Genomic DNA, 26,883 nt, shown 5'->3' with positions numbered 1-26,883 from the left:
AGTAACCAGTTGAGTTTTGCTACGCGTAGTAAAATGTTCCGGTGATAAAAATCTGATTTGATTTGAACTGTGATAAAAGCTGTGTTTACAATCGTCTTATACGCGCTGTGCGGGGACACCGTGTTTATGGACTGTTTATGGAGAGCTTATTTAATCTCTATATTAACCACATCAATAACTAAACTTAGTGGCTGGATCAAACTTTCAGAACTGATAAAATTTAACTTTACAAGTTGACCCTTTTATTAAAAGAATTTTTAGCCTATAACTATGAAAAACGACGTTTATCACCTTAGCGTGTGCTTCAAGATCCACATTTGCCACAATAACTATCTGTTTATCTGCATAAAACTTATTTCGCTAACAAATCAAATATTGAAAGTAAATATATAACATTTATAGTGCTAAAAACGTGAGAAGGAGACTAACACTCCTTTACAATATGTAAGCTTTAAAATCTAAAAACTCATTTACTACAGTGGACGTAGCTTACTATACCGGCTGTTGCTACAAGTCTTAGTGGAGCTCACTTCAATTATAGCGGAGTACTAGTCTAGTAAATCACTTTTATAAACATCTGACATAACGCTTTCATTAAGTTTGTGTTAAATGTGAGTATGTAATATTTTTCAAATTTGTATTATACCACCCTATGCGCACCATATGCAATTAGCTACCACAGTCTTCACATGCAGTATTAATTTATTTTTAATAGAACCATGTATACAGGGTGTTACAGTTTCAAAAACGGGTACTTGACACACAAAAAGTCATAGAGGCTAAGCATATGTTAAAAATCTTTAGTTTTAGAGTTATCAGTACGTTTAACAGCAGGCTGTAACCTCACAAAACAATAAGTTAATTTATCTACGCGTTCATTCATAGAAGGTTTTGACTTATTGATTTACATGATTAGACGTTATCGCACCACTTTTTACAGGTCCTTTATAAAAGGCTTTATTCAGACAGAACTCTCCCAGGACTTACTAGAAGATAAGCTCCTGCAATAATAAGAAACGTATTGCGTATGGATCATGGGGCTTCAGCACATTTTAACCTTGCTGTTCAGAACGACAGATGGGAGGCCAGATGGTCGTGTCTGGTAAGATTAGTTCCACGAACTGCATGGCCTTAATCCTTTGGATTTGTACGAGCTTGGGCCACGTAGAGGTAAACAACAGATAACCCGGATGCAAAAACTCTTCATCTACATGTAATGCGAGTAACGCAACCATTGGAAATCGTCCAAGCGTCGTCATTAGGAAAAGGAGAAAATTTCTAGCATTTTAAATGAATTTATATGGCGATTACCTCTCACCATTGAAGTGTAAAATTGTATTGTGGTAATAACTTGAAAATACAATAGTTTTGGACGAATTTATGTGTAAGTACTTTTTAAGCATCAAAGTTTCCAAAGTATAATCCACATCATTATGTAAGTAGTTCTAAACTAATTGTGATACAGGGACTCAAGAGATCCGGAAACGAATGAGAAATTAATATATCTCGTCCGGAATTCCTCAAACTTTTAATTCGGAGATCTGGTGATCCAAGATTAATTACAGATAGTACAGTATAAGAAATACAACTTCCGCTGGTCAATGAATCAATGATTTAATTTTAGTTTTTTTTTTAATAAGGGTACGTTGAAGTGGTCTGATACGTATCTAACATCGGTCCTGTGCTTACACCGTACTCAGAATTCTGCAAATCGTATCGCCATACCATAAATATTTATTGGGGTTTTGATTGTTTTCAAGATTAACGAGAAGTAAAATAATACTGTATTGTAAAATTACGTCAATACAGCCAAATATAAAAATTATTGTAATGTGCGCCATGCGAGCAGGAGACAGGCATATACTCGTAGTCGTCCCGTAATCGCCGTCAAGCCATCGATCGTTTCCTGTCTGCCAGGCGACTTGATATATTTAGCGTACGACTCGGTTTGGCTGCAGGTCGCTATTTGTCACCCTATTAAACCGCCAAACTTGGAACTCATGACTGCCTTGTGATACGTTCCAACTCAAACTGTTTTGTTACAGAAAAGTGGCGGTAGGCTGAGTTGTAGCGATGCACGCACTTCCCTACCTCGTGCCGTGGCTCCTGGCCCTGGCCTACACAGTCGACCCTCTCCTCACTTCCGGCGTGTGCCACAGCATCGAGATCCGCAACAAGGTATGGCACTGTATCGTCTGGTATGTTCCTACTGAACTGCAATGTGGTACGATGAGGTGTTTGACGTTACGTTGTTGTGTGCAGCCCGAGAAACTGGACGCTCTGCGCGGCTGCAACGTGGTGGAGGGCCACGTCAGGATCGTGCTCATGGAGAAGAACAAGGAGGAGGACTTCGAGAAGCACTCGCTGCCCGAGCTGCGCGAGATCACGGACTACCTCATGCTGTACCGGGTGCACGGCCTGCGCAACATCGGCCAGATCCTGCCCAATCTTACCCTCATCCGTGGGGAGACCCTGTTCATGGACTACGCCCTCATCGTCTTCCAGATGTTCCACCTGCAAGAGATCGGACTCACCAGTCTCGTGGACATCTCACGCGGCGCGGTCGAGATTGCGAACAATCCGAGTAAGTATCAGAAAAAACAGATTTAGAACACGACAAACTGTCATTACTGTGATAAATTAGAATTTTTACACAAACGTGGTTTCTTCGCAAAATGGTTACACATTAAGTTTGCCTTAGATGCTATGCGCTTCTTTAAATTACTGGCCATTTAACACTTTGGTGTACAACATTCTTATCAAGAAATATACCACTAGAGTTCTTATTTTCCAGATAAATTACTCCCCAAAAACTTTAAAGCATATCTTGATTAGCAAATGTCAATTTCCTATACTTATTTTACTACTTTTCTTACGAAGGACCTTATCACTCAATAGGTCGAAAACATATCTCTTAGTCAGCCAAGGGAATATAAACATTTCTTTTCTGTATGATATGATTGTCTGTCTATCTGTCCGTGGTGTGATGTAAATCGTTGCTTGTACAAATGTGCGGCTATCACTCTGAGCTTTTCAAATTTGGCCAAGAATGAGCGTAACTTAATTGCCCGCAGAATATGTCGTGAAGGAATTGAGCTAGATGCTTTAAATTTTATAAAGGGTGGTCATCCGACCGGGAAAACCAGGATTAAGCCAGGAATGTTCCCGAAAAACCGGGAAAATTTCAAGACCAATTTTTCCGACTCCAAGAACTTATAAAATCCAGACATAATTTGATAACTTCTTGAATCAAGAACTAATTAATTTCCAAACATCTTATTTTACGCGACGTGGATCGTGAAATTGTGAAAGAAGATCAACGCATGTTCGCGAGCTTCGCCTGAGGGTTGCCTCCACTAATGTAGTAGAGTTTATCTTGGTTAGTTCTATTCCCATACTGGGGCAAGCCCCCCCTGCCCCCCTTAAAAACACACGTAAAAACACATCAGTCAATTAAAATCGGCTGACCGATCGTTCCGGATTTCGGCACTAAACGAGGGGTACGCTTAAGCGGTAAAGCGGCAGAGCGGTAGTGACCGCGATACAAACGGTTCTTTTTTGTACTTAGGTATTATTCAATCGCTGAAGTGGGGTCTCCGGACGAAGTTGTTCAACTCTTATTCTTAAGTGAAAATAGTATTTTGAAAAGACGTATGTTGGATAGATAGCACAGGCCTAAAATGTACAGTGTTCACCCTATAAACAGACTTAAGAGTTCGGTTCGTCGAATAACATATGTTTGACGGGTTGATAAGAGGTGCAACCCAGTTTTTTGAGTACACCAGAATTTTAGTTAGTTTTTACAGGGCCTGATAAGATAGCTTATGGTAAGCTACAACAAGTATCGCCTAGAAGGCGGTGTTTGCGTCCGACATTATGCGCAGCAATGACAGAATGAGCTGAGTGAGGGCTCACGTGTGTCGTGGCTAGTGTCGAGTGTTCCCCATATGTACAACACAGACATTAAACTTTAAGTCGCCGCTCGATCCAGCACTGGCCGCCCACGGCTTACCGCTTTTATCGCGGCTGAGGCCTCGGTTTGTCTATGAACGGTTGCTCATTACACACCACATGTTCCGATTGGTCATCAGGTTACTTAGGTTAAAACAAAGAAAGTGATGTTATGTTTTGATATCACGATCACATCCAAACCTCGACTGAACTGCGTTTACAATGGCAAAAATGCGCAATTTTGTGCTCGTCTTTATAAATCGCTAGCCTAAACGGGCGCAAGAGCTCCCGCGAGCACTACCGCAACCAGTGTTAGATAGGAAAGCAATGTCGGCTATTAAAATTTAATTTATAAACATAGCCGAGACATCACTTCCGTGTGTGAACAGACGTCGTATTGTCTCCCCGGAACAACCAGCCATACACCTACTTGCGACAGTTCTCGTGAGTAAAATTGCTTATCATGTTCACATTATGCGACAGTAGTTGTGCAAATTCTCTCGCAACTTAACTTGTCGGAGTAAACGCAGCTCATGTTGTCGCCAGTCTACAGACGGCCAGCCGACCGAATCAATCACGCACATCAGTTTTCGTCATCAGAGCGGAATTGGTTGGAAATTGTGTCAGTCTTCCGATCAACTATTTAACTGAACGACTTCCCCGCCAAGGACGTAGCTAAAGGGGGTCCAAGGGATCCTGAATCTTTAATTTTAAATTTTTTTAAATTACTTTTTTTAGTAAACAATTATTTTAATAATCCAGTATTACTGACATGTACAGTTGAAAATTCGTCATCATCCAAACGGGTCAAGAACTTGTGAAGGAACATCACCACGACGGGAAAATTTCAGTTGTCTGGGCCCTTCCAATTTTTTCCCTGGCTACGTTCTTGGTCCTCGCACACGTGACAATCCGTCAAATAGTCCAACGTGTATAAGGAGCCTTATGCCATGTTGTTTCGTAGTCCGTGACTATAATCTAACAAGCTCGTTTTTGACAAACCACTGCCTTTTGTGCATTTATTTACTTTCTAGTTGTGTTGTCGTGATGGGGTAATTCTATCCTGCATTATCTTAAAGGCTAGTACAAAATATTGCAGAGGCAGTAATTAACATTAATTGTGCTCGTATTCTGGGTGCAACTATAGAAGGTACTGTTATGTACTGGTGTCCATTTACTTATTCTACAGATTTTGCATAACTTTCTTATGTACAGTATATTAGCCGTCACTAGGATATATTCAGAGCCACGATACAGTCGCGGGACTGTAACTAGGGCTACCACCAACGATGATAATTTGGAAAAGTGTGCACTAAACATGAATTTCGGACTCCGTGAAACATTTGTAGGTATGCGTAAATTTTTGTAATGTCCTTGACATTTTAATATGAATGGATCTTTCCGATACTCGATTCCGATACCAACAGAAGTGCTTAATTACGCTTGAGAATCACGATTTCACAATATTACATCTAATGATATGGTGAAGTTGAATCTTGAATCAAAAAATAAGTTAATTCGTGCACGACTACTGATCCGCAGTACGCAAATTACCGATTGCTGAAACATTTTTGGATTTTCCGTATGAAACAATGTATATAGACAACCTAAGTAACAACCTACTGTATAAAAAAATAGTATTTTAGCTATAATTAGTATTTTTATATTTATTTCGGCACATCGTCGAGAGTCTGTTCCGTCTATTCGTGGACAAAACTATCGGCAGTACTCAAATTACCGATTGGTGAAACGTGTTTTGTATTTCTTTGTGTATAAAAACTATTTAGAAACATATAGTAACAAAATATTGTGATTTATAAATAATATTTAAATTTAAGTTCGTATTTTTATGTCTATATTTGTAAACACCATCGTGTCTGCTGGTTCTATGCGAGGATGGTAGCTTCTCCGCAGAAAACAGGCTAATTTTTATTTTATCTATACGTCGTACTTTGTGTTGTACATAAATAGATTCTCTATCGATAAAGTATCAGATGGACCGATCTTGTGTGCCAGTGAAATAATAATTGTCTCGTACCGAAAGTCCGTCTACCGCAGACCTCTGACCCGTAATGCTGGATTGCAGTCTGCCCTACGGTAGCGCTCTTTCGATATATATTTGATATCTTTGTGTATTCAGTATTCGATATATGTATTTTCCAAACATCACAGAAAGGAAAGTTATTAGGTATACACCATGTTATGTCGACACATCGAAAGACATAGAGATAAAAACTAAGGAGCTTAAAATAGGTAATAGCGATAAATCGTCACCGAATTTCTTGCATATTGTTAGCGTCGAAATTTGCTAGAGCACCACAGCTTCATGACACTTCTTGCAAATACAAATGGTGGTGATAAACCGTCACCTTTGTACTCAGCGTAAGGGCTAAATACAGTATTATAGCTGTTTATTTGGTTTGGAAATAGATTAGGGAATCGGAATTTTTCGACCGTGAAAAACCGGGAATTTTAAAAGAGGTTTTGTGTGGCCACCCTGATGAAGCTTAATTTATGTATATATATATATATATATATATATATATATATATATATATATATATATATATATATATATAGGCAAGATCAAGTTTGATAATGCTGCATGTTCCTCCACGAGATTTGGCTGAGGATTAGCGTTACATACTTGTCCGAATATCTCGAGATCGGTTTAATTTTGTCTGTTTGTTTTTTACTCAAGATATCTCGAGATCAAACTAATTGACATTTTTCTGGAGCTTAATTTCTACATAGGCAAGATCGAGTTTGATGATGGTGCATGTCCCTCTATGGAATATTCCTAACTCTATCCTTAGTGAAGCCTGCTACACGACAAGTCAGATCACCTCCCTTGTTTCGTATTCTCACCCTGTTTATTATAATTGTAAGGTTGTGTCTGCCTCTCAAATTCTGATAAATGAGTTTTTACTCTACAACAAAAAAGCCGTACGCTTATTGGCCGGGTTACGAGGGAGGTTACCATCTCGAACTGTATTTCAAAATTATACAATACTAACACTATAATCAATTATGCTTTTATAAAACTGTATTTTTTACGAAGTGTAATAGTTTTCCAAGAATAATTTAGCATTCATAGCTATAATATTCGGCAGATGCCTCATCAAACCGCAATCACCGTCTTACTACCACGCTGAGACATAGGTGCTCTAAAACTGCCTTATGACATAAAAATGTATTAACGACAAATCAATTTTTTAGTAAAAACTTTAAAATTATCTTATTATTGGCAACTACTACTCAGTACCTCAATTTTAGGGCCAATCGTAAAAGTGGTATGTTTGTAACTTTCTTTATACATAGTTTTTTTTTTCAATCTTCCTCTAATATTTGTGTATGATGCTATATATTTATTTCTGATTATAAAATAAATATGCCTACTCCAAATGTACAACTAATTGTATTTTTTTAACATTTGTCATAAATTACAATTAATATGTGTGACAGTAAATGTAGGATTAGCCTTTGAACTGGAGTAAAAACGAATTAAGCTACACTGTTACTCAAATTTAGGAAAGTTGTTCATGTGACAAAGAAATGAAAACATAATGACACATTGCCATAGTATCCATTAATCTAAAGCGCATAGTAACTGATGATAAATGGAATTTCATCTATTGAGGCAACGAATATTTATGTTTCAAGTCAGCAAAAGTCACACGATCCGCAGACGGTATCGCCGTGTTTACATCGCGTTATCACTGTTAGGGCCTTTACACACACACGCGCGCGCGCGCATGTGATGATATCCTTGGTTGGACTTGTGGAATCAATATCTGGTTTATGGGACAAGTAAAATTATGGATAATACTGAAAATAATTACAATACATTAATTTATCAAAAAGGACGTATAAAGTACTATCCAAGTAACACAACCCTTAAAAGGGGGTGAACCAAGTAAATTCTGTTTGTCGGTAATTTCTCAAATAAAGACGCAGGCTAACCCTTGGAGACATGCCCACTCCTGTATACTGTATGGAGCAGACTGTTTACTGGAATATGTGGATCTGGCAAGTGGCAAGATGCTGTTGACTCAGCGTCTGCCGCTGCCCACGCATCTCGAGGTCTGGTTCCCGGTACGCAGGAACCGCGGTGCTGACAGGGCGGTCTGGAACAGCTGATAAACGTTGTGGTCTAGACAAGGAATGCTTTCAGAAAATACGCTGTCAGTATTCTACTTCCGAGCTCAACAGATTTTTTCTTTAACGTTTGTTTTTGACGACGAGGAATTTGTGCAGATAACGTGTGTTTCGAACAAAACTCCTCACTGTTCTAAAATTCCTCAGATGTATGACTTTCCCACAATCCAAAAACCTAACATCCCCCTCTGGCTAGTAATTTAGCTTTCGTAATTTACTTTGCAGACGTTTCTGAAGTACTGTTGTGTTTTTTAACACCACTTCTAGAAACAACTGACTCTGTCTTGTAAATATTTAACCAACTAGAGAAATCAAAATTTCTCAATTCCTCATGTCGCGATTGCGGGGGAAATTAGAATAGTAAATAACAAGTACAACATGAAGAAACGCGTTTATAACACATAATTCCTGGGAAACAAGAGCCAAAAAATAACACACCCACTTTCAAAAGAACGGGAAGAAAACACGAGAACGGAAGTAATAGAATTGTCAATATTGTTGGTCAGAAAACGGTCGTAAAAATTTAGATGAAATAGCCTAACTCAGAGACATGTATTGCGGTGAACGTATGATGGAATGTATTACATGCAATTAATTTGAGTGCAATACTATTTACTTCTGTGCACCAACACTGGACTGTAAACACGAGATAGGCCAACTTGCCTCACGCCCAGTATCGCAGTGAATCAGTTAATCAGTCATATTTATTGGCGTAATATTGAATACACAGTTGTTTGTGTAATTGGCACTCACATTATTGCACATTTAAATATTGCTAAATTATATACATGTAATAGAAACTAGACATTATTATACGCCAGTCAACTTGATTATAGAATCACAGAAGTGGCAACAATATTTTGAAACGATTGTTCTGTAAAATGAACTCTAGCGTACTTCACAAATTCCAACACATTGCCTTTTACTTCGTGGAACTGTTAACTCTACTGTTATTGGGTTTAATTAAGGAATCTTGATCATTATGATTCAGACACTCGACATTATTATAAAGCACGGACGGTATGGTAATGCCTGGTGTTTTTATCGCTGTGCCATGTACGAGAAGGTTGCAGCGCGACCCGATGTCCAGTTCTAGTACTGCCGTTCACGGGACATGTTGAACACCAGTGAGTTTTAGTGACGGGTCCTAATTGCTAAAACAGTGAGACGTAGTTACGCCTTTGATGTATAGACTTCGTAACACCATCAATTTGACTTACAGAGAATTAGACGCTAATTCTTAAACTATACCATCATTACAGTTAACAAATTGAAAAGGATAGTTAGTGAAATGAGCCAAGGGCAAGAAACGTGCTACATCACGTTCTTGGAGTGGTGTTGTGTCTAGTCAATAGCCGCTTGTGCTCTGTTTTAATTCTCCCTGACTGTGTCAATAGTCATATATCACACTGTGTTATGGGTTGACACTCTTCGATACTCAGTTCGTAAACAAATATCTGAGAGCGGAAGCGACCTCTCGGCAATCAATGGGCTTTTATAGTCTGAAGGCATGAATGTAATCAGTCCGTCAGTGGGTGTATTTATTGCCTACACTTCGCGTTCTCTGAAATTGATCCCATTTACTGCGTAGCTCCACGATTTGGCATTTATCAAGTAAATTATTGATGGACTTCAGATTGTATGCGGACATAATTCACTTTAACTGATCAATAAATGTATTGTTGTTGAAACCTTATCTGTTTATATATTTACTTACTAAAAATAGGAAATTACCCAATCGCTCATCTAATATTTTTTTAATCACCCATTTGTAGGAGTGGTTGGTTGTTCAATGTTTAGTTAAAGGAATTTTCTTTTAATTGGTGTTATATCTTTGTATTTACTTAGCGTAAACATTATTTTCTATGTTTTAACAATCGAAATTTGTTACTGTTTCTTAGTGTCAAATCATTAGCTTTTAAAATTATCCAGTTGGATTGGTATTGAAAAATGTGCTCAGAATTCCTTCAAAAGTATGCTTAGCGGATCAGAAATGGCCTTTGCCTACAAACCACAGACCGTAGAGAAAAATCTGATGAGTATAGGCTTTGATTATGTGTCAGTCAAGAACGTAGCCAGAAAAAAAATGCGGGGGGGGGGGGGAGGGTCAAGACAACTGAAGTGGACAGAAAGTAAGGTCCCATTTTGTTCCTTAAAAAGTTCTTAACCTGTAACTGTGTTGAGAACGATCTTTCAACAGTACATGCCAGTAATACTGAATTATTTAAATCATAATAATCGTTTATTAAAAAAGTAATTGAAACCATGCAAAATATGGGGGGGGTCCGGACCTTTTGGACCCCCTCACGGGCTACGTCCTTGGTATGAGTCTATGAGATATTGCATCCAATGTTAAAATCCTGTTTCCACTTGAAATTTTGTGGTTGTACCTTGTAAAACAGCAACATTTCAACGCTAAATGGTATTCTTAAACTATAGTAGTTTATCTGAAAAGTAATAACAACAAATTTACTGTATTTTTAATATTTTAAGTAAATAACAACTAACAATTTGTCAATTTCAAATGTAGTTTGATGCATTTTTCATTTTTTTGTTTTATAAAAATTTCTGAAATACTTATATTTATACATATTTTGTTTTCATTAAAACATTGATTTTGGTGGATGCACATTACTACTTATCTGGCTGTACTAAAATCGGTAGGCTACATGACTCGTGTAGCAATGAAGTTGTTAACAATATTCTATAGCTAGAGATCTATCATAGTTTATTGCATCGGTGGACACACCTTACTACTATCCAGGATATACTAATTTCAGTACATGACTGGAGTCGCAGTGAAGGTGTTATCAACATATTCTGTAGCTAGAGATCTATCATAGATTAATTTAGTAATTTACTGCGGTGGAAACACACCTTTCTACTATCCAGGTTATTATAACTACTGATATATAATGTTAACAACTCTATGACACTGTTCTTTACACTATGGGTGTTGTTTTATTGCCACACAGTTATTGACCATTAAGAAGTATTTAGCAAAATTAATATCAAAACAATATTTTAAAATTAACATTAAAAAATTATTTTAAATTTAATAAAAAATAACATAGACCAATTAACCATCTAGCCGTTTAATTATTACTTCCCAACTTTAATATTTGGATCTTAAATGAGAAAAAATGTAAACAATAAAACATTTTTGCTTTAAAAAGTTATTCTAGTAATAGCTGAATATATCGGATATTCATAATTGTTTTCCTAAGTATATTTCATTTTGGACTCATAAGATGGTCAGAGGAAATTAGTGCTTGTATTTCCGTTAACACCACAAGGAGTACATGTTTACAGGCCTGTAGAGTCTGCGTCTAGTTCACCAGCTTAATTATATAAACATTCAATTGTTCATATACACCGACAATGAAAAAAAAAAACAAAACACATTAAGAAACTACGTTAGTCTTATGTATCATTGTGTATCCTTGTACTACTTCTCACTGTATCGAAAATGTTAACTCATTGAGAATTATGTGATGAGTGTGAATAAATGATGCAGTTGAAACAAGCCAGATTGAATTTTTCTTCCAGATCGGTCTTTTGTTTTACAATACCAATCATTGGTATTGGATTTCATATACAGTAGTAGATTTAAGTAGTAGAACCAAGTCAGAGGACTAATTTCCATATTGATGTAAAATAATAAAAACTTCAGCAGAATAGAAAATGAAAATGATTTACTTTCTGTGTTCTCAATTGACAGAGTCAGAATTGGTTATGTTACACATTCTTCAGTACATTTGCTCATCTTTTATGAGATCACAAGGTGATGAGATTTGAAGTGGAGGTGGATTGATAATATTGGCTAAAGAGCATGTTAATTTCAGATGTATTAAATCACCATCAGTTAAAGCCCCCGTACTAGAAAAAGAATTAGAGTGCTACCTGTAAAATAATACATATAAATTTTCTTTTGGATTAGCAGTTTTATATAGATAACCCCAGCACTTTATAGTAAGTAAAGTTTAAAATAACTTAGATATATTGTGTAATATACTATGTTATAAATTCAAAAAAGTTATTTTGGCTGGAGATGTAAACATTTAATGTATTAAATAATATATAATTTATAACAAATTTAGTACTTGGTAAACTTTTCAACCAGTCACAGCTTATTCTCAGACAGCCATAGATAACTTCATCATGAATATAGATTGTAACAAACTTAATATATCAGGATATCATAAATCAAATTAACTCAAATTTATAGGATTAAGGTTCAAATAAAGCTAATTAAAAAATTTGTTGAAAATTTACTTTGAATAATACTGACTTTATTTTAAAACCTCTTGCTTATTTGATCAATTCCTCTTTAATTTCTGGAATAGTTCCTGATATTTCAAAAGTTGCCAGAGTAATTATTGTCTTTAAAAAGGTTATGTGACTGAACCAGCATGCTATAGGCCAGTGTCATTGATCCCAATCTTTTCTAAAGTATTCGAAAAAGTGGTTTATAATAAACTTTTAGAACATCTAAAGTGTAATAAACTGTTGGAAAAATAACAACATGATTTTTCTTGTGGAAAATCAACATTAGTAACTATAGTTTAAAATTTATTCAGTCCATTATTTACTCAGTATATAACAGAAGAAAAGTAGTTGGATCATTTTTTAGATCTTACCTGAGCATTTGATAGTTTCTGTCAAATAAAGTTAATAAGAAATTTGAACAGCTTAGGGTCTGTGGAAAGGAACAGGCGTGATTTAAATCCTATTTAAAGAACAGAAACAATAAGTAAAAATAGAAGAAGCAATGTTTCACAATAAAAGTCAATATATCAGGTCTTATAGATCGCAGATGCAGATACTGGGGCATGGCATGCCCCAGGGATCTATCGTAGGACCTCTTATTGTTCATATGTTACATAGGAGGACTACCAGAGGTATGGATGATAGGGGAATGGTGGCATGTGTCTGTATGCTGATGCTTCAAACTGCTGTGTTGTTTTCTAGTCAGATAATATATTACAATACATATTGCAATTTCACCATGTATTGCTTTAAGCAGGATTAAGGATTTTTTGACAAAAGGAATCTTTTATAAATTCAGACAAATAAAATTATATTTCTTTTTCTACAAAACAATCCAGATCAAATTTCAACTCTGACATTCTTTTAGACAATGGCAGGCTTAAACTAGTAGACCATACACAATCTTTAAGACGTATATATAAGAATTTAGCTTGGAATAAACATTTAGATCATGTTACTAATAAAATGTCTACTGGTCTGTATGCATTGTGAAAAACGCCAAAAACTAGTAATTTAAATAGACTTAAAATAATATATTTCTCATTGATCCACTCACATTTGGCTTTCGGAATAAGCATAGATATGCAGATTCTGTTAAACATATTTTGGCATTCTGACAATATATAGTTTATATATGTTTGAAACAATGATGTATGCAAAACAATTTTTAATCCTATACTAAAAACTGATAAGCATACACATAATACTCATTTTACAGACATATCGACCAACACACACTCGAATTTTATAAAAAGAAAACATATTACAGAGCTTCATGAGATATTTACATAATCTACTAACAACTTTATAATGGAAACAAATCTGTTAAAATTAAAAAAAAGAAGTAAAGGATTATTTAACTAAGTTGTCTCTGTATTCTTTTGAGTAATTTTTTAATAATAAAAAAGAATTAATTTAAGGAAGAATTGGAGATACATTGTTAAGATGCATTATTATAGTACACTTAAATAAACTAATGTCACAATTTTTAAAAGTTTATTTATTTATATTAATATTAGTATTTAGTTTTTTTGGAGTAACACTATTCTTTGTATCTTCTACATATTATGGAGTAAAGTGGTTTGTCTATGAATATGACTGTTTTACAACTGCACTGGGTTCCATTTAATATAAATGTATTTTTAATCAAATTTTAATTTAAATATATGAATAAAACCACCAATATTTTATGGCCTGCATTTGAATACTTGTTGACAAATCCAGATCAACATTATTGAATAATAATTTAGTAGCTACAATTATGATGAGGCCACCTAAAAAGCTAAACTTGTGTAATTTATTAATACCCACCATTTATCATACCCACTATTACTACCACAACTAATAAACTGTGGCAGGCCTGTGTTACATGCAGACCATGTCCAGGGACTACATCTCTGAATGAGTTACAGACAGGAACTATGTGACAGCAAACAAAGTTGCGGTCGATTGTATGGTTCTCTCAATGTAATGATGTCTTGTTAATTAATGTGTAAAACTGTGGCAGGCCTGTGTTACATACAGACCATGTCCTGGGACTACATCTTTCTGAATGTAATACAGACAGGAACTATGTGACAGCAAACAAAGTTGCAGTCGATTGTATGGTTCTCTGAATGTAATGATGTCTTGTTAATTAATGTGTAAACTGTGGCAGGCCTGTGTTACGTACAGACCATATCCTGGGACTACATCTTTCTGAATGTAATTACAGACAGGAACTATGTGACAGCAAACAAAGTTGCAGTCGATTGTATGGTTCTCTGAATGTAATGATGTCTTGTTAATTAATGTGTAAACTGTGGCAGGCCTGTGTTACGTACAGACCATATCCAGGGGACTACATCTCTGAATGAGTTACAGACAGGAACTATGTGACAGCAAACAAAGTTGCAGTCGATTGTATGGTTCTCTGAATGTAATGATGTCTTGTTAATTAATGTGTAAACTGTGGCAGGCCTGTGTTACGTGCAGACCATATCCTGGGACCACATCTTTTGATGGAATTACAGACAGGAACTATGTGACAGCAAACAAAGTTGCAGTCGATTGTATGGTTCTCTGAATGTAATGATGTCTTGTTAATTAATGTGTAAACTGTGGCAGGCCTGTGTTACGTGCAGACCATATCCTGGGACCACATCTTTCGATGTAATACAGACAGGAACTATGTGACAGCAAACAAAGTTGCAGTCGATTGTATGGTTCTCTGAATGTAATGATGTCTTGTTAATTAATGTGTAAACTGTGGCAGGCCTGTGTTACGTGCAGACCATATCCTGGGACCACATCTTTCGATGGAATACAGGCAGGAACTATGTGACAGCAAACAAAGTTGCGGTTGATTGTACGGTTCTCTGAATGTAATGATGTCTTGTTAATTAATGTGTAAACTGTGGCAGGCCTGTGTTACGTGCAGACCATATCCAGGGGACTACATCTTGAATGAGTTACAGACAGGAACTATGTGACAGCAAACAAAGTTGCAGTCGATTGTACGGTTCTCTGAATGTAATGATGTCTTGTTAATTAATGTGTAAACTGTGGCAGGCCTGTGTTACGTGCAGACCATATCCTGGGACCACATCGCTCGATGGGATACAAGCAAGAACTATGTGGCAAAAAACAAGGATCCGGCGGATTGTCCAGGCTGTGACGATGAGTGTCCCCAGGGTTGGTGTTGGAGCCGAGACCAGTGTCAGGTGACCATTACAGCCACTTAGAATATTCCTATAATAATCTGAAAATTTTTGGATAAAGAAATTTCATCAGTGTCAGCATAGAATAATCATACTCAAGGACAGGTTCTAATGGGAAAGCCCTCCCCCAAAAATGTTTGAAAATATATTTTCAGTTAAGATTATATTTTAATTAACAAATTAATTAAATTAAATTGTACATTTAATTACATTTTTGTTTTATGACTAGAAATTAATTACATTAAATTCTCAATGCAATCCTAAGATTGGGATGAACTTCATTATAATGCATAAACAATTTGAATATCAGAACTTTACATTTTATAACTTTAGTGTATCTTGGCATAACTTGATATTATAATAATTGTATGATTTATGCACAATGTAAGTCAGATATGTACTATAGTAAACAGAATCTTAATTTACAGTTTAAAATTTTTTACTAAAGTTATAAAATTACACACTGGCTATGTGGTTGGTCCAAATGGGTAATCTGACAGTATCAGATACAAACGGATCTATACAGAGTTTGTACAACAAGAAATAATGCCATCTATTGTTAAAATCTCAAGGAAAAATGAATAGTGTTGTTAAATTTAGTAATTAAGATATTGATTCAGAGCCTGCACTCACTGACTGTTATTTTTTTAGATATCGAACAAGATCAAACCAGTTTGTGACCCTCTGTGTGTTGGAGGCTGTTCAGGACCTGGGCCCAAGGCATGTTTCATCTGTAGCAAGTTCATCATCAATGACGAATGTGTGGATCACTGCCCTGTTGGAACGTAAGATATCAGTCTCTTTGAACCTTTTTTTTTGCCTTATGTCGGTTACAAATGTAAACAGTACAAACATACTTCCATTCCGTATGCAGTACCATATGATATTCTTTGACAATGTTTGGCAGCTATGGTACACATTATAGTTAAAAGAAAGTATCTCTATGTACTTTGAGTGTATTGATCACTTGGTGGAAATGTAAGAACCAGCATGGAAATTGTATTAAATCTTATGGACAACTAACTGTCAAGCTTACAACAAATCGTTTGTACTTATAAGTGACATAAATAATGATAGAATAAAGGTAAACACCCATGACAACTTGATGTTTGATGATGAACTCGTGACACAACAAGAGAAGACTCCTTCTCTTATCGATCCATATCACATCTGACACATCAACTTCCATTGACTGCGTAAGCACTAGTATTCCTGACCCAGACATTACTGCAACTATAATGCCACCTGGATTATCAGACCACATAGCTCAGTTAGACTTGACTGTCACAAAGAAGATTCAAAGACAAATGAGCAGAAAAAGATCTCAACTACCTTACATCCTTATTTTCAATAAAAACCGGGGATGCTGTTTACTGCACTGTGGATACTGAAAGTGCTTTTAAAATAACCCAAGAAATACTGCACATTGCTCTAGACATCTCCTTTCCACTAAGAAAAACAAGGAATAAAAGAAAAAGAAGTCCAAAACATCAATACAGGTATGACAAGGAATCAGCTGCTCTAAAAATCTCCTACATGAAACCTTTCAAAATTATGAATTGACAAGAAATGTACAAGACTGAGAAGTCATGGTGAACAGAAAAAAAGGATATGACCAGTAGCTTAGGACACTCCAATAATATGTCAATGCAAAGTTCATAGAAACATCTTGACAAGCACATTCCATAGTCTAAAGCATTATGGAATCTCATCAATTCTGAGAGACAGTAAAAGGAAACCATTCAATATGGTCTTAAATTAACTGTTAAGTAAAACCATAGGATAATGTATGCAGATGACACAACCATCCTGATAAAAAACGACTTAGCAGAAGAACTTATTCTAACTCCCTGACATCACTTCAGAATACCTTCACTTAGAGTAAAAATAATGACCTAGCACTAAACCGTGAGAAATCAGAAAATACACTTCAGTAAAGGAAAAGACCAAATACCAAGCATCCCTGATTTATCCGTGTTCAACCAGGTTAAGTTCCTAGGGGTTACTCTAGTCAGTAACCTTTGATGGACAGAGCATGTAAACAACATCTGCAAAAAGATTAGCTCTGGCATCTATGTTGTTAAACAACTAAAATGAACTGGAACTCAGGGAGCTGCAAAAACAGCTAATTTTGCATTAGTTGAATCTCATATGAGATATGGGTTGGTAGTTTGGGTTAACTCCTCTGGAAACCTCAAAGAGTGCCAAACTCTCCATGCTTCCAGATAAGTCTTACCTCAGCATTGGACTTCACTGTACGGGAAAAAAAACCTTAAATTGGCCGAAAACTCAAAAACATACCACCAGTTAACTTCAGAAATTTATTAAGAAATAGACTCAAGTGAGAACTTCGAGATTTTTGAGTGAGAAGACCAATATACATTCTGGAAGAGTTCCTGACTATACCAAGTAGTAGATAGTCAACTTAAATGTTGTTTGTTTTTGGTACAATAATTACTGTACTTAATGTTCATGTAATGAAGAATTTTTGTTATCAAATTGATTGTGGAAACAGCACATTCTCAGATGAATTTCTGCCGCACTATCCTCTTCTGGTTGCAGGACACGAATAACAATCCTCAATTCATATTTGGCAGGAGAATCATTGAAGCTGTCATGTTTATACTACTGTAGCTCGGCGCAAACTAGCTGTTTAAACTCAGTACTGATAAATGTAGCAGAGAAGATGCGTTATTGGCTACTGTGGACCTGCCACGTGTCTGACCATCATGGCGTGAGATCGGTGGTTGCAAAAACCGCCCCTTGTAAAAATGCATGGAAGAGTCATTATAAAATGTACCTTATAACTATTCCTGTAGCCTAGAAAGAACAGAACTATTACAGTCCTCTTTGCCATTGGAAATACCTTTCTGTACATTCCATTACCTCATAGTACTCGTATGATGACAATGAAAAAACTATAGTAGTAAGCAATTTTAATTCAATCATTACCAAGACTGTTGGTAATGTCATTGGTAAATCAAATTCCTTACAGCTTTAAAATTAAATTATTTGTGTGTTTGTACTAACTTACTATTTCTGTACAAATATTTACCATGCATGGTTTATTAAATCTAATTGAAGTATCAAAATTTGTAACATACAAAAACAAAAGGTAAAAATCATAAAATATTAACAGTTGAACACTTATTATTAGTAGAGCATCTTTTATAGCTTACAAAAACAAGATACAATTCCTTGCAGGACAATATGTACACAACTTGGTAAATTATATAAGAAGAAAATACGATAGCAATTAAACAATTAAAAAAAAACCTAAAACAAGTAAAATCAATTTTAAGATAGAGCATTTTTTTATGATTACATTTTTCTTATTTTTTTGTTTTCTTTATAATTACATAAGTTTTTGGAATAAATATTTAAATAACCAAAATCAATAATGTGTATTGATTTCAGGTATGAGTATCTAAATCGCAGATGTATCAGTGAAGCAGAATGTTTCTCCATGACTCGTCTTAGAAAGGCAACAAAGGAAAATAAGAGTGTAGTAGCTCCAGATGTTAACACGTTTATAACGTTTAACAACACGTGTATTGATACCTGTCCTGCTGGCTATGAGCGATCTTCAGACTCGAAAAGTTGTGTGGTTTGTCCAGGGGGTACTTGTAGCAAGACTTGTAATGGGTCCCTTGTTGAGAACATTGTTACCGCAGAGTCGCTGCGTGGGTGTACTTACATTAATGGTTCTCTTGAAATCAATATTAAAATGGGAAAATCTAAAACTATTTCTAGAGAGCTAGAGGAAAATTTAGGTTCTATTAAAGAAATTAAGGGAGGTCTGAAAGTTGTTCGCTCTCCTCCACTTGTCAATCTGCACTTTCTAAAAAATTTGACAACAATCCACGGTGAGGACGGTGAGAACTTTGCGATAAACATCATGGAAAACCAAAATCTGCAAGAACTTTGGGACTGGGATACAAAACCAAATTTTAAAGTACTTAGCAACAGAATATTTTTCCACTACAATCCCAAATTGTGTATGCATCATATTTTGAAACTGATTAAAATTGCTGGTGTGAAGAATGTTACAAATCTGGAAGTGTCAAAAGAATCCAATGGTGATAAATTTCCATGTGATGATCTCCAAACAGTGGATATTTCTGTCTCGCATAAAACATCCACCCTTATTCAGATTCACATTCCTTTTGTTGAAGTTTTACGTTTTGAAGTACACTACATGAAAAATCCGAGCAGTGATGTCTCCATGTATGAAGATTTAGACCAGTGCTCCGATGATGGTTGGAAGACAGTAGATGTCTCTGTTGATGCACACAGAACAAATTATGAAACACAAGGTCTAAGTGTAAATCTAACGGACTTGGAGGCTTATACGCTGTATGCATTCTATGTGAGTGGTTACTCAACTGATAAAATTGTAGCTACTAGTATAATTTACAGGGAAACTACCCTTCCTTCGACTCCCTCAGAACTGTTATCAGTCCATGTATATTCTAACTCTTCCTCTGAGATAGTGTTATCATGGGAACCCCCTTTACGATTCAATGGTAAGTTTGAAGAGTATGAAATTACTTGGAAATTAATAGATAAAGATGAATCTCTTTTGAGCTTAAGGAACTACTGTGAATATCCTATGACTTATGAGTCGGAGTCTGTAACCGTAAGACCAGTATTGCAAGAAAAACACCCAAACTCACTTTCATGTTGTAATGAAATACCATTAACGATTCAAAAGGATGGATTTGAACAGCTTTGTATAAATTTTGATAGAAAAAAAGTACCTAGTAGTTTTCCAGATCTAGAACGTGGTCAAACATGTAAATCTCACTTCTACAACTATATATATCATAACGTTTTTAAGTATGATAATTCCAATGAAAAGACAACTAAGAATCAATACATGAAAAAATCTACCAAACTTTTTAAAGATGATGCAATTCTAAATAAGAAAAAGTCTTCTTTTATTTTGCTACAACCTAAAGAAAATGTTAAACATTTGCGAGGCAATGCCAATAATTTTACAATAAGTAATGTCAAACATTTCCAGGACTACATAGTAACAATAAAGGCTTGCAGAGAGCGCCATCCAGTAGAAATAGAACTCGATGATGTTTATAGATGTAGTAAAACTGAGATAGTCGTTGTGAGGATCCAGAAAGATGAAGTTGCAGATTTGATTGCTGACAGAATCGAACATGAGGTTGTAAATAACACTTTACGCATTTGGTGGAACCCTCCTGTGCAACCTAATGGACTAGTTTTAGCATTTGAATTACAAAACAGACAGACAGATTTAAGAACTCCAAAATCTGTCACTTATTGTGTTCCCTTCCTTGAATACTTTTCAAATAAAAACAGTTATTCAGTTGTAAATTTGGAACCAGGAGAGTATAAATTCAGAATTCGAACCATTTCACAAGCAGGGAAAGGGCCGTATTCAGATTATATCTCATTTTCAGTGCCCAGATCATTTTTTCAGTTAAATCTAGTAGTCATTACTTTACTGAATATAATTCTTGGATCCATAATTGTATTGCCTATATGTATTTATATATATGTGTATATATATCTTCAGAGAAAACATAAGTTGGAAAACATAGTTATTACTTCTACATGGAACACACACTATGACAATCCCCTAGACCAATGGGAATTGGAAAGAGATGACATTGTGTTTGGAGGTGAAATAGGATTTGGAACATTTGGAAAAGTTTATGATGGCGTCTTACGCCCAAATAACATTCCTTGTGCTATAAAAACTGTGAGTGAATATGCAAATATCTATGAAAGGAACACTTTTCTTTCAGAAGCTGCTATAATGAAGTCCGTATCTGGAGCGTATCACATTGTGAGGCTGATGGGAGTAGTCACAAGAGAGAGACCTCCGCTCGTGGTAATGGAACTGATGGATTTGGGAGACTTGCGGACATATCTGATATCACTTAGAGGTACCGACACGATGACTGGAGAAATAAAAGTGAGAATCGCTGCCCAGATTGCAGATGGGATGTGTTTCATGGAAGCAAAAAAGTTTGTCCATCGCGATCTGGCTGCTAGAAACTGTTTGATCAATAAGGAACTTACAGTAAAAGTTGGGGATTTCGGTATGACCAGAGACATTTATGAAAATGATTACTACAGGAAAGGTGACAAAGGCCTTTTGCCCATCAGGTGGATGGCCCCAGAAAGTCTTAAAGATGGACTATTTACAAGTCAGTCAGACATTTGGAGTTATGGAATTGTCTTGTGGGAAATCCAAACATTAGGAGAGCAGCCTTATCGAGGACTAAGCAATGAACAAGTACTTAGAGAAGTTATGGGTGGTTCGCTGAAGTTGGATATTCCACTTAATACACCAGATCCTTTAAAAATTCTTATGAGATCTTGTTGGAGAAATAAACCAAGTCAGAGGATAACGTTCATGCATACTGTTGGATTATTGGAATATCACATTGATGATGAATTCAAAAATGTATCTTACTACCATGGTGAAGAAGCTTGTGGTATCAGAGAGGGGTTACCAGATTATATAGATATGTGGTCTGCAGAAGATCCATTGCTTTCTGAGTGCACAGAAGATAATATGGCTGGATTATCGAATTTAATGAAACAACCACCACACAAATCTTCATTGGAATTAAGAGTTTTTGAAACTTATGGTCCTACTGATGAAGACACTGACTTATAATAGATCATGTTTTCTCAAACACAGACAAGTTACACTTACCATCACTGAAGTGGCTCATAATCAGATGACAAAATAGAAGTGTTTTAACTTGTACCTTTTATAATATTGCAATGATTTAACTGACTTTTAGTGTACAACACATTTGACTAATCTAGTACAAAAGACCAATCTTTTTTAGCCAATGTCGTTGATAATCAAGTTACTAAGTTACTAATGAGGCTATAAGACTAAGAAACACTGACTCTAAGTTTGCCTTACATTATTAAAGCCATAATAGTTTACTAAGAGTGTGTTGTATTGTTTTTTATAACTTAACAAAATTGAGAAAGGAACTTATTCAAATTGAGAAGTCATTGAAGAAAAATAACATCATACATTGAGATGGCCTATTTTAAAATACTGAATCATTCCATCACTGCATTTTTAATTCCTACTCGCCTCATTTTTCTTTTCCTCACTTCTGTCAATGTCATCTCAGAGTATTTCTTCCATCATCTGTTTCTCTAGCTGCAATAGTTTTATTTTCATCTAATGGTTTACTAAGATTGTATCAAGATCCATCCATCTCTAATAGCATCGTCAGTTGCTCCTTCATAACTTTTTTTGTACTATTTGTTGCTTGTACTATTCCAGTCAACCTGGTGTAATTTTTGGTTCTCCTCTTAATTTCTTCTATACAATTTCTGTAATAGTTTTTGCTTTTGAGTAGTTGTTTTACTGGTTTTACCTCAAGAAATAAACATTAACATCTTTAATGCATAAATCTTACATTATGTTCCTTTCTGCTACAGTTAACAGATTAAGATTATGATTTGCAAGATTGTACCATGAAAATGTTGTTTTTATACATTCCAACCAGTCTAGTATCAAATATGCCTGAGGTAAAAAATGTTTAAAACACATTTATTTGATATGAAAAGAATAGAAACTTTCCCTGAACTTTGAACTTTTAAGTATGTTATCAAAAATCAACTGTATAGCACAAGATTGTTTGTTACTTTTGTGGACTAAAAAGTAGTAATACCCTAATTTTACTTAATTAACTAATTTACCTTCCACAAATCTGCAGCAATATTATATTAAGATACATTATGCAAATTGTTTACTAGTGTTCAGAAAATCATCACCAATACTTCTGAATTGTCAACTACATTACCTTACTGAATAGTGGAATAAAATAAGTAACTTTTAACATTTTGTTTTGATCCTAGTTGATATACACTTTTTATGTACTTGAAAATAATTCTCAATGAAAAATAAGTTTAGAACAAATTCTTGAGTGTAAAAAAAAATGCTATCCTGTTAGATACAACTCTGTAGAATGTGTCAGAGTTTCATTCCAAAAATTATAACAACTGAAAAATAAATATTGTAAAAAATTTTTACAGACATTTATTATGTTTGGAAGATAAACAATAATCTGAGGGTTGTACGTGCCAAGTGGTGTAGACAGTTAATTAGAACGATATATCCTCTTAAGTGAAAATGTAGTAACATTCGTCACTTCAACTAATGTGAATTCTGCTTATATGTTTTACTCTTATTAATAAATTTGTTGTTCCTATTTAATATTTTAAGTTTGTTATGTAAGTTCCGTTGGAATTTAATCCTACTTCCAACACATTGTTTTATATTGCAGAATTTAGTAACTTGTTCTTAGTTTATAAACCAAAGTTACTTCCAAAGAAAATTTTAATTTTTCTACCTCTGTACGTGTCATATATTTTTATAGCTTTTAATGCAGTATGTAGTGCTTTAATTATTTAAGGTAGTGATATTCCTTTCACAAAGTAATTTGTTTCACATTAATTTTTTGCATTAGTTTTTTTACATATTTAAAACTGCTAATAATGAGATAAACACAATTGCAATAACACAGTTTTCATGTTTTATATGTAGCTTATATTTTGTATTATTTGGTTAATTAGAAAGTATAAATTTATTTGAGTTATTTGTTCATGCACATGATATTACACACGTCTTGTCCTGATTTAAATTGCATTCATCACTTGTTTATAGTCCCATCTAAACTTTTATAGATTCCTTCATGTGCCTTGTAAAATCTTTAACGGTATTCTTGTGGCTGTGTATTTAAACTTAAGATTAGTTTTGTATTTTTTAGTTATCATATTTGATATTTTACATTTACCAACATAAAGGTTCCTCAAAGAATACTTTTTAATTTTTAATTGTTAAATTTTGTATGGTTTTATAAATAAATTCCAAATAATATCCGTTGTTTTTACTATATCCTTCTTATTAAAGTAAGATTGAATTTCATTTAAAAATTGTGAAGGATACAGGATTTTTCCGGACATTTGCCATTGTTCAGTGAAACAAAATGTCCAGAAAAATCTTGTTTCCTTCACAATTCTTCCATCGTCAAAAATAAACTACAAACAAAGAATTTAAAAATTAGTGAAATTGTCTCATGGAAATTTTAGTCTTTGTGTTACTGATTTTAATTGAATATATTCCTGAATAAATACATGTTTATACTTGAAAACTGGTTGGAAAATAAACAAAAATAATGTTTTAGAAAGGTCTGCAAAATTGCCAATATATTGCTGGGATTTTAGTAGATACATTGCATTTAATCACCAAGGATTTTTGGGAGACACATTTCATAAATTAAGATTAATGTATATTTCTCATCATAAATTTATACTACAGAAATGTACATAAAAATAGATAAATATCTGCTATATATCTAAAATACACATAAATAATATGTCTAATCACAATACAAAGTCTACAACAATATCCCTTTCCTGTTTATGAAGGTATAAAAGATTCATTTTAATATTGAAAATACAGATGATTTCTGTTTTATTTATGCTACTCAATATGCAATTAAAAACCTAAAATCATATTTCCAAAACTAAACAATATATAAGATATATTACAAATTATGTACAGTATTTAATAGATTCAATTACCTAGTGTCATTTAGTGATGTAAGACAGTTTGGAAAACAAAATTTTGATCCCAAGTGTAAATATCCTAAAACATTTATAAATACTTACAGTTATAATGAAAAATCTATACAGTTGTTTTATATACACATTTCAAAAACTTGTAATGCTTTAAATTGAATATTGTATATAAAAAGAAGGAGATATCATTGTATTTTAATAACAGATTAATAAAAAATGGTTACTTCACAATTATTCAAGCATAAGCATTCTTGTGTAAAATATGCTTAACTCACTTTTTATAAATCTGGGCATTCAACAATAGCACAAGGCAAATTGTAAAAACATAAAGTTTGTAGACCAAGTTATGCCTTATCCAGGTTAAAAAACCAAATTTATGAATATTCAATGAGAAATAAGATTTAAGAGCACATTAATATGTGTTTATATTATATCTTATGTAGTATTATAAAGGCAAAAATATAAAAACCAACATGTTATTGACCTAAAAACGAAGAAGATTTAACGATTGTTCCAGCAATATATAATTCAAAAAACTCAATAAATTATCAAAATATATCAAATAAATTGAAAAAACAATTAATTCAACTTAATTTAATTTTACATAAAAATATCATAATGAGAGAGTTCTAAAATCTGAAAAATTTCTATTTTAAAACTAATAATAAAGAGCATTTCAGTATAAAAACACTAAGAGGTTGAAAGTTTGAAGTGAATAGTTCCCTTTATCTGTCTTTATAAGTACCCAAAAACGGTACGTTTTTAGTTTTAGGAAATAAAAATCTTTGGTATTGGTAACCTAATATATACTAGTATGTAAAAATTTAATGGTGCCTGATTACTCAATTACATAAGAATTACTGGACCGATTGTATTGTAATTTTATATGGACATACTTAGGGTCCCTGGGTAACATATGGGTCTATTCCTATTTCAGAAATTCCTATGGGCTATGCCTCATTGGTCTAGAAAACTCCCTTTTTAGCTTAATCAGCAGATAGTAAATAAAATGTTTTTGTAATTGACTGAAATGCATTGCAACAAACACATGTTATTAATTGAAAAAGCCAGTTAAATGTAATCAACTATTTTTTAAATTATTTTTTTAGCCTCAGCTTAGCTATGTTGGCTTTGGTGTACACTGGTTTATTTTCAAAGTACACACACTGTTTCGTGTCTATACATTATTGGCCCTCCCCAGGATTCAAACCCGTGATCTCTCATTTAGAGAGCCGAGACTATAACCATTAGCCTACGGAGGAGGACAATCAACAAACTATTCTTTGTAAAAATTAAAATATTACGACACAATCACATGTTTAATTAATTTAAGTACCATTTTGGATTTCTTTATGTTTGTATTATTGATAGCATAGAGTAAGCAATGACACTTCTTATTTTAAATTTTTCTGTAAGCACTGATAAAACACAGCGGTTATACAGATAATAAAGTAGGACATTTTTGTCAAATTATACTTTTAACTGTACATTTAAGTATACAGAGCTTGATCATTAGTGTAATGCAGATATGAAAGACAAAGTTTTTAGACTGTTATAAAATACATGTTAGTAGCTTTTTGACTGAATTATGTCTTTTAGACAAACTCAATTATGACACCAGAATATCTTAGACAGGAATAAACCGTAAAGGCCATATGTATGCAATTTTTGTCAAAAATAGGCTTCTCAGACTTGCTAACGT

The 26,883-nt window shown here is 34.3% G+C and overlaps 1 protein-coding gene across 1 annotated transcript in view; it reads left to right on the top strand.

Moving 5' to 3' along the window:
- Positions 1 to 24,477, top strand: part of LOC124357734 (insulin-like receptor) — a 57,635-nt gene extending 33,158 nt beyond the window's left edge. The window contains exons 2-6 of the mRNA XM_046809748.1: positions 2,046 to 2,178; positions 2,263 to 2,584; positions 15,430 to 15,581; positions 16,230 to 16,363; positions 18,996 to 24,477. Coding sequence (XP_046665704.1) covers positions 2,074 to 2,178; positions 2,263 to 2,584; positions 15,430 to 15,581; positions 16,230 to 16,363; positions 18,996 to 22,245 — 3,963 coding nt within the window. The 5' untranslated portion in view covers positions 2,046 to 2,073 and the 3' untranslated portion in view covers positions 22,246 to 24,477. The remainder of the gene's footprint in view (positions 1 to 2,045; positions 2,179 to 2,262; positions 2,585 to 15,429; positions 15,582 to 16,229; positions 16,364 to 18,995) is intronic.
- The last annotated feature ends 2,406 nt before the right edge of the window (positions 24,478 to 26,883 follow it).

This window comes from Homalodisca vitripennis, chromosome 3 (assembly GCF_021130785.1).
Source record: "Homalodisca vitripennis isolate AUS2020 chromosome 3, UT_GWSS_2.1, whole genome shotgun sequence".
Classification (NCBI taxonomy): domain Eukaryota; kingdom Metazoa; phylum Arthropoda; class Insecta; order Hemiptera; family Cicadellidae; genus Homalodisca; species Homalodisca vitripennis.
Note: the sequence above shows the minus strand (reverse complement) of the source record. Positions and strands in the feature narration are given on the sequence as shown.